The sequence below is a fragment of the Porites lutea genome, chromosome 11, assembly GCF_958299795.1.
Source record: "Porites lutea chromosome 11, jaPorLute2.1, whole genome shotgun sequence".
Taxonomy (NCBI): Eukaryota; Metazoa; Cnidaria; class Anthozoa; order Scleractinia; family Poritidae; genus Porites; species Porites lutea.
The window spans coordinates 24,342,214-24,356,203 of record NC_133211.1 but is presented as its reverse complement, the minus strand read 5'-3'; the positions used below and the strand labels follow the sequence as shown (position 1 = coordinate 24,356,203).

Genomic DNA, 13,990 nt, shown 5'->3' with positions numbered 1-13,990 from the left:
AACTCGCCTTTGTTTACTGTAGAATCTAGCCTGCGTAGGAAGTAAGAACGGGCGCGCGAGAGGGAGACACACGAGGGGAAAGGAAGCCTCCTCTGGCAGGCGCTCCCTCTCTTCTCACGTGTCTCCCTCGCGTGCCCCGTTCTTTCTTGTGCCCACTAGTTCCAAGCCCCTGCTACGCCCGCTATGTAGCATCGAGCAAAACGTCATGCGGTCGTGTTACAAATCCGGCAAAATGCTATCCAATGCTCTAGAAAACCACTGAAGGAAATGATTGCAGACGAATAACAGCGGCTAAGGTAAAAGTTCAATTCCTTGACCGTGTCTTCTGTTGTAAAATACCGTTAATATGCGTTTTGCTTGTTTCATTTTATCTCGATAGTTTAGTAAAAAAGTTCAGACCTTTGAAAAATAAAATCAGGTGGAGAATGCTTTAAACGCGAAATTTAATGCCTTTTTCATAATTGCCTAGAACACAGGGCATAAACAAGATGGAGACGACAAAAACAATCTCGAGATAAAACTCTTACCATGTTACTCTAAGAATTACCAGTGTCAACCAATCAAAACAATTCATTTTCAGACGTGCTTACTTGCAGTAATATTACCTGTAGCAATGTATCAGAACATACGTTCTTTCGTTCTAAGAACATACGTTCTTTAGATCATGATCTTACTCAAGAAAGCTAACAAAATAGCGATCAATTATTAGTGGTTCGTATTTATAACAGGTATAGTTAAAAGAAAAAGCCATTTTCTTTGCGTTGCGTCTAAAATAAACTCCATTTCTGATGAAATGTTTCCCAGTTCGGGCTCATAATTTATGCATGACCTAAAATTAGTCTTAAAGTCATAACTATAGTTCAAGTGCTTATCTCTCATTGCTTGTTTCGCAGACGCTCTAAACCTTCTGTATAGAGCGTCTGCAAATCAAATGCACAATATCGTGTTCGAATGCCGCAGAGTCGCAAGGACATATGTCGGCGTTTTTGATTGGCTAGTTTCTTACGCAGTTTGTGATTAGCCCGATTTGAATTAAGTGTTGACAGGCCAAACCGAGAGATTGAGCTCGTGATGGTGTGAAACGTGACCTTAGAGTCAGAAAACAACAGGCCCCGGTTGTTCAAACGTTGGATAGCGCTATCCACCGGATAAATCACTATCCAGCGGATAAGTATTAGGGAAACTAATTGCTTTATCCACTGGATAGATTCTTATCCTATGGATAGCGCTATCCAACGTTTGAACAACCGCGGCCAGAGGTTTTTCTTGCTTGCTTTTTGCGTAGTTCATGCATTGCATGGAGTATTCTACACTTTGACTGAGCAATTATATTTTTTTGCCGTTTCGAGTATCACATTTAGAGGCTATGAAGATGGTCTGTTCCATGCATATTGAGCAATTACTAGTTCCTGTGGTTTACGTTTCTGCAAATGTTTTCTGACAGGATTTGATCACAGACACAGTTTTCCATTAAATGATTTTATTTTACCTCTGTTTAAGCCTTAAGCTTTTTCATTGCGGTTAAATAACCTTAGTTTCTTTGATTTTGTTCGAAATGCCTGGACCTGAATAGCTACATGTGTGTAGTTTTTTTGGGGGGCCGTGAATATCATGATTATCTGATTTTTTTTTGACGCTAGCACTGTTCCTACGCCAGCGTTTTTAGGGGAGCTTGTATTTCGTCCCTCCTCAACTGTTCTCCTCAGAACCAGTTGTTACAAACGGAGTGTTATGTTGTACAATATGCCATATTACCATTATGATTGAAAGTGTATTGTGGGTTTCATCATCATCATTATTTCATCTACTGGAAAATGATTTATCAATAATAAATTTCTTTTCTTACAAATCCATAAAACTGTTAGATAGAATACGACATTCTTGTGAGTTTCAGTAAAAAAGTTTAAATCAGATGTTTCTTTTTCTACGTGCTGCACTTTGGTAACCCATAAGTAGGTAACCCATTCTTGGGATCCCTGTGCTCCTCCACTTGTTACGTCCTGGATAGCGCCTGGCCAAATCCAAATCCTTTAGGTGCAAAGTTGATCTCATAACAGGCTGTAATTGACATAAATGAACAATTTTGTTAACTGAAATCATGTTTTATCATTTAAGGTTAATGGTGGTAAGTACTGGTAGGTCAGCAGTTTTGACACAGGGTTACTATCTTCCAAAGAAAAGTTTGGGAAAACAAAAAACATTTTTCAAGGACACGGAAAATTGTAAGATAATTTTCTTTTTAGGTTGCCATAAGATCTCATGAAGACTAAAGAAAGGAATTCAATAGAAAGAACAATCTGTCACTGATTTCTTTTGATCATTCAAATCCTGCAGAACATTATAGAACTGTCGAAAACATCAAGAAAATAAAAATGTAGCCTGTACACAGACGTTGATTTATTTTTCTTTTTGTTCTTTTGGAAAACATCGGCGTGCGCGAGAGCGAGGCTTGCAAGCGAGAGCAAGCGCGGAGCGCGAGATAAAAAAAATAACGTCACCGTCTATTTTCTTCTTCCCCTACCCCTACCCCTTAGCACTGGCGGTCAGTAAATCCCCCGCGGTTTATTTTTATCACGCGCGCTTGACGGACTCTGAAGAGAAAATTGAGGGTCTGTGAACAGGCTAATAAAGAAGAGAGAAAAGCACTGATATGCTGCAAAAGGTCTTGTGGCTCAGGTTAACATTACATTTCTTAAGCATTACAAAATGCAACTATTTTCTTATTTTGAAGTCTGACAGAACACAGTAAAAGGGGGGTGGGTGGTAGGAGAAGAAAAGAGACATAAAAAATCATTTATAATCAAGTAAATGGATGACTGAACAAACATAATGGGTTGGTAAACAATGAATGGAAAATAACCGACTAAAATGAAAAGAAATTGAAGGAAAAAACAAGAACAAGTAGAACAAGATTGCTGTTCAAAAAGTGTGAAGTCTCGCTGGCTTGGAGATTAGGTAGGAAATGAGGAGGCAATTTATTCTACACAAAACAGGATTTCCTTGCAAAAGGTTTTCACTTCCTACTTTATTGACAGTCGAGTAAACTTGACAATGATTGAGAACGCATGAATAAATACACGAAAATCAATCCAAGAGAAATCACATGATTGCCAGAGACCAAAAAGGTGATGGTGCATCATTTCAATCACCGCTGAAATAAACTGCTCGCTCATCACAAGACTCATTTGCATACATAAAAGTTTACAACACCTGACCAGTTTATGGCCTCACCATCGAAGTTATCACTGAAGTATTCACTTGTTCCAAAGTAATCAATGCTTTCAAATGATAGAATTTGTGGACCCACCCATTCTGGAAAAGCTTGACATCTTTCGTATCAATCTTTCCTAAGCTTTCTTCCCAAAATAAAGCATGGTGCTCTGACCTGTCGCAATTCCTATCCCCAGTTTCCATGGTCTCCTCTAGGAACACCTGGGAACATGACCCCATTTTGGCACATACACAGGAGAAAAAATTTTTTGAGTCTCGCAGCTAAGTGAGACTAATAAGGAAATAATCAAACAATCAAATTATGATACATTAATTAATTACCTCTGCAGTAGATTTCTTGATCATGATCTCGCATTGTTGTCGGAGTCAAACCTTTACTACAAGCCACACACTTGAAACAGTGCTTGTGAAACAGCTTTAAACAACAAACCACAGAAAATAATTATTACCGTGTAAAAGAATAAATTATACAGCTATGAGCCTGCTGCTTGGTAAATTGTACTGGCTTAAAGAAAGGTTAACTGGTTTAAAAAGAGGTTAAAGTGGCTAAACTTTCATGAAAAAAAAGACATGAAGTTTCGGTGCAGTCCAATGCCAGCTGTACTTAAAAAGCGTGCTTAAGCTTTTTTTTCCAACTTAACCTTAAATAAGCCTCATATGTGGTACATGCAGATAATAAATATTACTAAGTCACCAACAATGTGTTTTCAAGCCTCTCTTCTCATAAAAAAAACATCTCCTTATACTACACATAAACCTATATTACCTTTCCAACTGCTCGAATTTTTTCAGCATCATATACCACAAGATTACATCGAGGACAGCCATTTCTAGGTGCTAGCCCATTGGAGTTTAAGGGAGCAGTTTTTGGTGCTGTAGAGACAATTTCTCCAGCCTTTCCAGTGTCTGTACTAAGCACTCCACTCCCAATGCCATATCCATAACCTTTTGTTCCAAAGGCTCTGGTATGGCAATTGGCACAATAGATCTCACCTAAAATTAAAAATAAACACAGGGGAAGGTATTAGACATGAAGCTGGATTCAAGCACTTTTCCTGCCCTGCATGTATTCAGTATAGATTACTGATAGACAAATTTGTTATCATTTAGACTGGGTTTGCTTTACCTTATGAACTCTATAAATTTAGTTCACACTCCAGAAAGCAGGTTTACTTTATCTGAAAAGATCCACCGACTTACCATCTTTGTCTCGCAGAGTAGAACTGCTAATGGACTTGTTGCATTCAACACATTTGAAACACTGCTTGTGCCACTTCTTTCCAGCACCAAACACTTGCTCAGCAAAGTACACTGTCTTTCCGCACCTTGCACACTTACTGTTAGTCTGGCCAAGTTTGAGAGATGCCTCCCTGTTTTTAATATTTGCCATTCTTTATGTTGCTGAAAGCAAACACAGAAAGAATGTAAGTATAGCACTGAAAAAATGACAACATTCGAAACCTGTATTCTCATAACACCAAATTAGAAGGGATATTATAGAGAGAAACTAGAAGAATTAATGAAAATGAGTGAAGAGGAGAGGGTGGGGTGGAAATTGATGGCTGGTTTGTCAATCTACATGACTGTATGAAGCCATTAATGACCTTTAAGATCTTTATACCAAATGCACATGCAGTTTATCTCTAGACTCCCTTCAGTTAAAGACGATGATTGCACAGTTCAGTTCAATCAGTGACTGAGTTCGTGAGGCCAGTTTACTGACAAACTCATCTAATTCTGCTTGAACCTTAACAAGAAGCCTTCTCGAAGTGGTGAGCTACCAAAGGAATTTGAACGGAGTGTTGTTGATCAACTCTAGAATCTTGGCCAAGATATTAGGAATCCCTTTATATTTATAAGCATGTAAGTTGCATTGCAGAAGATGAAACAGAAAATGAATTGAGTACTTGAATTAGCTTTTAAGACTATATTATTGCTTTTTGCTTTGAAGTCATTGATTTTATCTTCCTTTTTTATGACCTTTACTATACAATTACAACAATCTAACACCTTATTTTAGTCACACAACATTGTTTCCAGATGTTTATGCAAGCATATAGACTGTTGTTATTTCGATATTATGTTGCCTTTGAAGACTGTGATTTCTTAGGTGAGGTACTTCTCATTTGACCTTTTTTATACAGAAGCCGGAGCTCATGCAGTTTATATGTGTCTAGTTTTGATAAGTTTCCATTTCATCCGATACTTTTGCCTGACTTTTTGGTTTGTCAGAATCAACTGGAACTAAATTTTTGATAACTTCACTAAGCCATGAACCATCCTGAGTAAAGGCCATCTTGTTTCTACCTCACTCTTATTATATTTTATTGTCCTAAAATTCCCCTCGAGGGAAAATTGTGAACCTACTGTCAAGTGCCATTTTTATAAAATATTGGTAAAGTTGATCAATATGTTAGTTTAACATCATTATGATCCTTTTAGCCTAGACACCACAGACATAAAGGCTTTTCTAAATTGACAGACGTACAAAAGTACACCCAAAAGGTTTAGAATGTGTTTAATATCAGGCACTAAATATCTGGCTGAATGTTATTGATGTCAGACGGTGTTTTGGACATTATAAAAGAGGATTCATTGACATGCCAGTACAAATCTAAAAAAAAAAATCAGATACTTAAACAGATCAGCACTTCGTCCAAATTACAGTAAGTCAAAACTAGGAGCCGATTAACTGATCCATTAGCTCCTGGTCAAAACAGAGTGTTCTGTGCATTTCTTTAGGTCTTCATAAGACTCTACCCTATCCATTTCTCCATTAACTGTTTCCATGCATGCAGCCAACTCATTTTTTCTTATACTGACTCTGTCTTACTCTTTAGTCATAAGCTATATGACATGTATTGGTTAATTGCTCCTTTAACAGACACACTTTACACAGTTCTAACTTGTATGCTCTGTAACATTTTCTGACAAAAAAATTCAGAAAATTGGACAGATCTATTATCAGACATTATTAAAAGCATCCAAAATTAGGGGTAATAAATGTACTTAGAGAAGATTATCATTACTTGCAAAAACACCTGATCAGAATTTATTATCCTCACTAGCTAATTGAAATTTCAGCTACCGGTAATTGGCCTCTATATTGCGATAAGTAATTTCTCAGCTGTGCCCTTTACTGAAGTTGAATATATGATAACCTGATTGACAGGTCAAAGTGCAGTTTACTTTTTATAAAATCTGTAATATTGTCCACTTGATTCCTTTTTATAAATAACAAAAAATTGTCTTTTTAATTTCATTTCACTTCATTATTACAATAGAGCAAAACAATTAGCGACAAAAAGATATTTGGATATTGTTTTCCAATCTCAAAATGACCATCCGAAAAGGCTGAATAATTCTTCACATTCCTTACGCATGAACTGTATTTTTATCAAAAAATTCAGCACTTCCTTTGACGTAAACTCAATTTGATCTTGAATTAATCTGTACGTTAAACAAAACGAGATGAAACAACACGACACTTATAAAACATTATAGTAGTTCTTTCGTGGTTAAAACAGCACCTCCAGATAAATTTTCAGTCACTCGTATTTCTGTTTCAGTCCTTCGCTTAACATAAGACTTACGTCCCTTAAACATAAACAACGCGCAAACCATTCTACCTAAACTTTCATGCAACTCACCTGTCAGTTACAAGGTTTTAGCTCAGAAAATAGAAGCATAAGGCCCCAAAAGGTCAATCAAAAAGAATTTTAATCCTCAGCGACAATGACTAAAACTCATACTTCTATTTTTATGGGGTTGTTTACCAGGCAAGCCATTTTAATAGCGCAGCTTTCTTCACCACGAATCGAAGACAGCCTTGCAAACTGTTTCCCGAGATTACACTATACTTTGGACAGTTTATGATTGTACTTACCGATAAATTTTAGTTCTTTTCTCGTGAAATAACTTCCTCCCTGTCGTAGAAACCACCCTGAGCTGAATGACTGTGAAACTAGCTACGTTTAGTATATTCATGCATTTTAAACAGATGAACTGCAGAGACAATACCGCTTTCCGCGTAGTAAACATAATTGGTCGCGTCAAGAAAACCAAGCTCATTATATTCCAATTACATTGATAGTTCATTTTCGCAAAGACCATTGTTTTCAGAGTCCTAAAACAATGGTCAATATTAAATTCGAAGATGTAATTAGTGGCTCCACGCGGCTAAAGTCAACGAAAGTTTCTCTGAAGAAAACAAAATACTGTTTACCCGAAACCACAGCTCGCTGCGGCGAGCAAAATTACTTCGCCGCTAGGAGCTTGGGAATTAGCATACGCCCGCAAAACGTACAAAGAATTCATTCACGTAACACGCAAACGTCACTTTTAGATTTTATGCTCAGGAAAAAAAAACTTAAAGAAAGTTTGTCAAAACGTTCAGTTTTTCTTCGTTGTTTAAAATAACAGGAAAAACAAACGGATGATTCGCAGGATATATATCTGTCCTGTATTGCCTATCGGGTGTTTTCATCTAATCATGACGTCAAAAAAAAAATTCTGCGCGTTTTCTCTTTGGAACCGCTTTTACTCTCTGAAGCAAGAGTCATATAGAGACGTCGAGAGAGCTTCTGAGAATGCAAAAAGCATGTTACTGTCAAAACAACAACATTTTCTTCTTTCATCTTTTTTACCATTTATTTTTTAAGTGCAAATGACGGTTCCGATCTGGAGCCATCCTAGCGTAGACAGAGAATAGTATTGTTTTTGAGGTCGCAGAAAAATTTGTTTACATCATCCCTGAAAACAATCTATGATATATTAAGCTATTTATCGAGTAATGTATCGAAACACAGCCCCTAATCGAAATTTATACCCGACTCATGCTTCAATCAAAAAGCAGATGAAATCATTAAACCTAACTGGCGTCTGTCAGTTTGAAAACTTTGCGAACACGGTACTTGGATTACAACTTGAGTTTTTTTTGCAAACACTTAATAACTGTATGTGTTTGAACTTTTAGAGATACTGTAAACCTCGATTGTTAAGTATGAGTTTTGAATCATGCGCATGATTTGTGCCTAACAAAGCTCGTTTTATTTTTTACAAACTTTGTATATGTTACATGTAAAACTGATGCCTCGTCTCTCGATTAGTAGTACCAAACATTATGATGTCATAACACCAACTAATGTATTCAAACAGAAGGGAAAAGTCTTTGATTTTACTTCCCACCAGAGTTGTCCTTTTTCTGGAAATCCTAAAATGCAAAATTCTTAAATTCCTTTTAAACTACGAAATTTCTAACAAAAATTGCTTTATCATTTGCCATTTCAATACGTGCCGCTGAAAGTCATAATCAGTGAAACGTACATCCGTCCAATTGTTTTTTAAAAGAATAAATCACATTCTCTTTTAAGTTTCTTACGCTGTCATCTGAACTGGGGCGATGAGGTACCAAGTTTCTCATAGCCTCCGAGTAGGCTCACTTCTGCGTGTTTTGGGAAAATTTCTTACACGAGACAAACCCTAAATTTCGCATGACGTGTAAACATAGTACTGTGCTGAGTTCCCATAGCTGTTAACTCAAGAGCCCTTGGTTAACTGTGAGACCTCAAATCCTGCTTAAGTATTTGCGTTCGTTGTGAGGAGAACGCAACTCATGATCTTGGGCATTCTGTGATTCTTGTGCATCCTGCGTTTTTTATGGCGCCATCTTGAATTACGTCTTGTATTGGGCAGACCACGGTCACGTGCCGAACAACGAATAAAAAGCTCAAGCGCAGCACATTTATCGTTCTTTCTTCTGGAACAAGATCTTGAACACATTTTTATGAATGAATGATCGAATCGGCATGAGCCATAAATAAAAACAGAGTTAACCTTATGGACTGTCTAGTTGATGTTTTACAACTTGCCCCAGGTTTGCAAGCATTCCTGATGCAAGAATGGTACGGCATCTTGTTTTCTGATGTTTGCGTGGCACACTTCGCGTTATCGTTGTATCAAACTGATTTGTTTAACTTTGCATTCCATTCTTGTTATCTCTTGATATCAAAACACGAAAGCCCCTTTGCCCGGTGAGTACTGTTCCGTTCGCTTAAAATGCGAGAAATTCTCTCATATAAATTTTTCATAGGGAGGTGTCCCAAAATTTTATACTCTGTAGCGTTTCCGAGGTTATCCGATCAAAACATGCTTTAACCTGTAGCTCGAACGCACTCTATGTTCTACGATTATTAATAGTTTTGACCTTGTCTGCAAAATACCGGCATAATTGTGCGCATCAATAGTAAGGTAAAAGAATCGAGCATTACACTGATACAGTGCAACGCCTGATTTGCGTCAGGACACTCATGGAACCACAGCAAACCCAAAGATTAATGTGCTGCTCGCCTGGAGGATCGAAGCATCATAGCAAACGACCTATAGGCTCCTGAACACATATAGCGCTGTCTTAAGGTGCTGGCTGTCAGCTGGTCTCCCTGTGGTTATAAACGTTAGCTAGTCAGTGAACATCGATTGGACAAAGTCCCTTCAGCAACTTAGCCTGCACGGAAGGCATCGACAGGGGTTGGGGATCGGGAGGAAGGAAAAAGAGAGGGGTGGGGGATTGGGAAAGAGAGGAGAAGGGACGCCTGCCAAAAAACCCTCTTTTGTTCATTTCCCGCCAATTTTTGATCTTCCTTTTCCCTTTCTCACTTTCTCCCGTCCCCTTCCCCCCTCTTTTTGCTCCTGTCGCGCAGGCTGTCATTAACTGGGAGGCAGGAAGTTATTTCTTCACATGTTTACAGATTACCCCAGTTAAGCGGCTTAACTAAGCAATTGTCCTAAAGCAGATAAAGCAATAGCACAGATGGTTATCAGTCATTATTAAATTTCCATTGACACATGCGCCTGTTCTGATTTACCCGTATATAAGTACGAATGCACACTTCACGAAGGCGTTCAACAGTTTAGCCTTGTGAGAATCACTGCTTTCAAAAGCCTTGGACAATCAAATTCGCTTAACACTGGATCAAAAAGATCAGTACCAGTCCAAAAAAAGATTAAGGCGATGTTTCAACAAAATCTAGTAAATCCAAACTAGTCATGCAAGGGCACACGTATCATGTGCTAGATAACGGATTTTAAAAAAGATTTAGATTGACGCCAATGAATTCGAGAAGGTCTGCCAGTACATACTGAGCTGAGCTTGCATGCAGGGCCGGGAAAGTTCTATTCAAAGATGACGCATATGGTAGTGATACTTTTAGGCGACTATAGCTTGGCAATGGTAGACTAGTAATTTTAAGGAGAGAGAATTATTGAATCTATTCTCGACTGGCTGACCTTACATTGCCTTGTAGTCATGTGTAGTGTCACAGTTTAGCAAAAAACTAACTACCAGTAGCTTTTTTGGCTTTTCTTCTTAGGTAGACACGCCGTCGTTAAAAAGGACCGTCTCCTAGTATCAGTCCTTGCATAGGGTACGTTCAAAGGACGCAACAACTCCCAATATTGTTGGCCTAATAATGTTGGGAGTTGCTGCGTCCGTTGGCACATGGCTACAAGTTTGACCGGTTTCAAACTTTGCGCAACAACTCCCAACAACTCGAAACAACATGCAATAGGGTGTGCAAACGGACGCAACATGTAACATCCAACAAAGTCGGGAGTTGTTGGCCAACAATGTTGCGTCCGTTTGAACGGGGCTTTTTGGTTATGATCAGCATCAAGTATACCCGTTGACGTGGGATAATCTAAGCCTGGAAAACATCACGATGTGTTGTTTATTATTTTGTGGTTGAAATCAGGAACATTCTGCGTTACTTTTGGATGACCCTCAGACTATGACAGTCACGTGTTGGCATTTTGCAGCCATAAACACATATAAAAGAGTTAAAGAGATCATTTAAATACGAAAAACAATTAGCAAAATGTTCCCTTGAAACTCAATTCTTATTATTCAGGCTATTGTAAGAACGACTAAATGTCGCGACACCATCGAGGCTTAAGTCAAACGATCCCTGGGTACTTGATAGCTTGGCAACGCACTCAGTTTTTTTTTCTTTGCTCTTTCTAGTTAATCCCCGGGGGTACTCCCTATAATAACCTATGCGGGGAGGCTCCGCCCGAAATGGGCCGTACCTTTTTCCTGATGAAAGGGTAGGGATTTTACATGTTGAAGTATATAAAGGGAAGGAAGATCTGTGCAGTTCGGTCAGTAAAAAGGTTCATAAAGGCCAACAGATGCAATCGATGGGTGTTAAGTTCTGACCACCGTTCTGTTTTGTGATCTATTTATATTCTTAAGACAGTGAATTTAGAGCAGTTAAAAGGGATGCAAAGTTTTAAACCAGATAAGTGAAGGGGGTACCTTCTGTCAATAGAAGTTATAGGAAAGGGGTGCCTTTTCTTTCAAAAATGGTATATAAAAGCGGAAGGGATTGGACCTCGGGGCGTAGCCTCCCCTTATAAAACATTGTTCCCCCCCCGCCCGGAGTTAATAGTTTTTCTCTACTGTACTCTCTATCAGCCACAGAATTCGTCAATGAAATAAACTGGATCGGGTTCTTCGAGACAAAACGATAACATTTTTTGTGATGATTGTCGCTGTTGACTGATTTATACAATTATCATCGAGGGCTCACGCATTTTATCCTCTGATCCCTTCCGCACTATGTGAAGAATGAACTTACATAGTCCAAACAAGAGGGCTTCAGAAAATCCCAACAACAAACAATGTATTTCCTAAACAAATAACTTTATCAGTTAGAATCGTGAGACTTCACTGGTACGATACTTCGGGTAGCTCGGCAAGACTCAGCTTAGTGTTCGCCAATTATCATTTCAAGTATTTTGGGAAAACATTTGAACTTTTCAGGTGTTCGAGTAAAACGTTCTCACCAATTTTGATCTTCAGTAGGTTCGTTGGAAGAAGCAATTGTCTACACGCGGAAAAATCTGAGCCGTAAGTCATCGAAAGCTTGGTTGTCCTTGAATGATTTCTTTACTCCTCATTGAGGAACACTACTTCCTGGCGGAATGTTACTTGTCTTTGCATTGTCAATTTTGACGATCATAAAAGAGCATTTACAATGTTTCCTTTAGAGATTTGTCTCTTTATTAAAGAGGTGATGCTCACACTACTGAGGTCAACTCAGCTCTCATATGTATCATAAATGTAGGACGATGAATTGTTGTCGCTTTGGGCACACGAGAAATCTATGTTTCACTTAAATAACAACTTATGTCACAGCCATGTTAAAACCCTGACCTCAATTACCAATAACATTAGAAATATATGAGATCTGTCCAAAGAAAAACGTATAAATTTCTCTTACCTGAGTATTGCTTGAATTTACCCAGCCGTCCTGTACACAAAGACAGGTTTCTATGGTCTTCTTACGCGGGATGTCGCGTTTAAGTAGACAAAACAAAACTAAACACTGAAATCCTTATTTGTGATATGACCTGACCTTGTACGAAACAATTGAAAATGTATGCAGTCAAGATTCTTCTATTTCGAGACGCTTTGGCATTAGGTATACAAATTCTTATCATTGCTTTTTAATAGGTCGCATATATTGTATTCAGTCAAAAACCGTCAACGGAAACTGATCTTCGTCAGTGGCAGGAAAACGTGGCTAGTAGGCCAAATAATAGAAAATGAAACTGAATTGAAAAGCTTTTATCTGCCTTTGGTTAATCTGGTGTAGGTCGAACGTTCCAGTTCTTCTAGTTAGACCCTGTCGGGTGTGTCTATGTGGTTGTGCCCATCTTTAGAATATTTTGGGAAACTGAATTGAAGTAAAAATCTAGTGTTATCTGGACTCAATTAAACTTTCATTTAGTTGCCTGAATATCAAATCTAATCTCCTGTAAATCTGAAGCGCGGCTATTGCGCAAAGAGAAGCGAAGAGCTAATGATACCCTCGATTGCTCCAAATCTCCATTTTTCAAGACAATTTCCTGTATACTCTTTCTTCAAGATGATATTAAAGGGTTTCTATTTGAACTTACCTTGATGCTGTTACGTAATAACCTAATCTATCTGTGGTGAAGCTGGTGGGGTCTACGCCCAGTGCTTTGGGCTTTAAAAGGGTCCATGACAAAATGGGGAGACCTCCTCTATGAGCTCACTAAAGCAGGAGCCCAAGATATTTCTGGCACGCCGGAAACTTATGAACAGGGTAGGATAAAGAGAAGTATTTTTTCTTGGTAAGAGTAAGGATGCTTTTGCTAATTCCCGCACCTTTACATAAAATTAACTTTAACTAATTCAGTACTAGTTGATGCAGATAAGCAATAAAAAAATGAATGCATTATTCTGGTATTATCATTTTGTTTAACATATAAAGTGTTGCTTTCTCAAATTTATCCAGAGCAAACTGTGGAATGCGAAACGGCGGCATAGGATATAAGGGCGCGACTTTCTACATCCTAACAATAGGCACTCCTTTTTGTGAAAAATTCAAAGATGCCTCACAAGCATTTCCTTACACTGCGTTTGCACTGCTCGTTGTCATGGCTGTATTTGAAAACAGGCAAAAAAGGTATGGGAACACTATCCGCTCTTATGGAAAATCTGGAAGATATTGTACATCAGTTGTAGAAGCCTCTTTCAGACTCTCAATTAGTTCGAGCCCAAGAAAAGACCAGGCGCAAGGACTCTGTCCCTCTTTTCTCTAATTGGCTTTCTTCAGGTACTTTGTATTTTCTAAGTGTTAGAATTCGAACCATGATCACCGGGCGATGAAGGACAGGTTCTTTCAGTTTGAACCCAGCCTAGGATCATATCTATCATTTTTTTCTATATCAGTTT

At 38.3% G+C, this 13,990-nt stretch overlaps 1 protein-coding gene across 2 annotated transcripts; it reads right to left on the bottom strand.

Annotated features, from left to right (window-relative positions):
• Positions 1–1,691: 1,691 nt before the first annotated feature.
• LOC140952685 (cysteine and glycine-rich protein 1-like) lies at positions 1,692–12,601 on the bottom strand. Of its 2 annotated transcripts, none has more exons than XM_073402130.1 (5): positions 12,510–12,601; positions 4,432–4,632; positions 3,998–4,224; positions 3,553–3,646; positions 1,692–2,058 (listed from the first exon to the last, which is right to left on the bottom strand). In XM_073402130.1, the coding sequence occupies exons 2-5, from the start codon at positions 4,619–4,621 to the stop codon at positions 1,994–1,996; spliced, it is 576 nt and encodes a 191-aa protein (XP_073258231.1). In that variant the 5' UTR covers positions 4,622–4,632; positions 12,510–12,601; the 3' UTR covers positions 1,692–1,993. The 2 variants fall into 2 exon arrangements, with proteins under 2 accessions (XP_073258231.1, XP_073258230.1); XM_073402129.1 differs by lacking the exon at positions 12,510–12,601 and adding an exon at positions 7,118–7,421 and having other exon boundaries at positions 1,694–2,058.
• Positions 12,602–13,990: the final 1,389 nt, after the last annotated feature.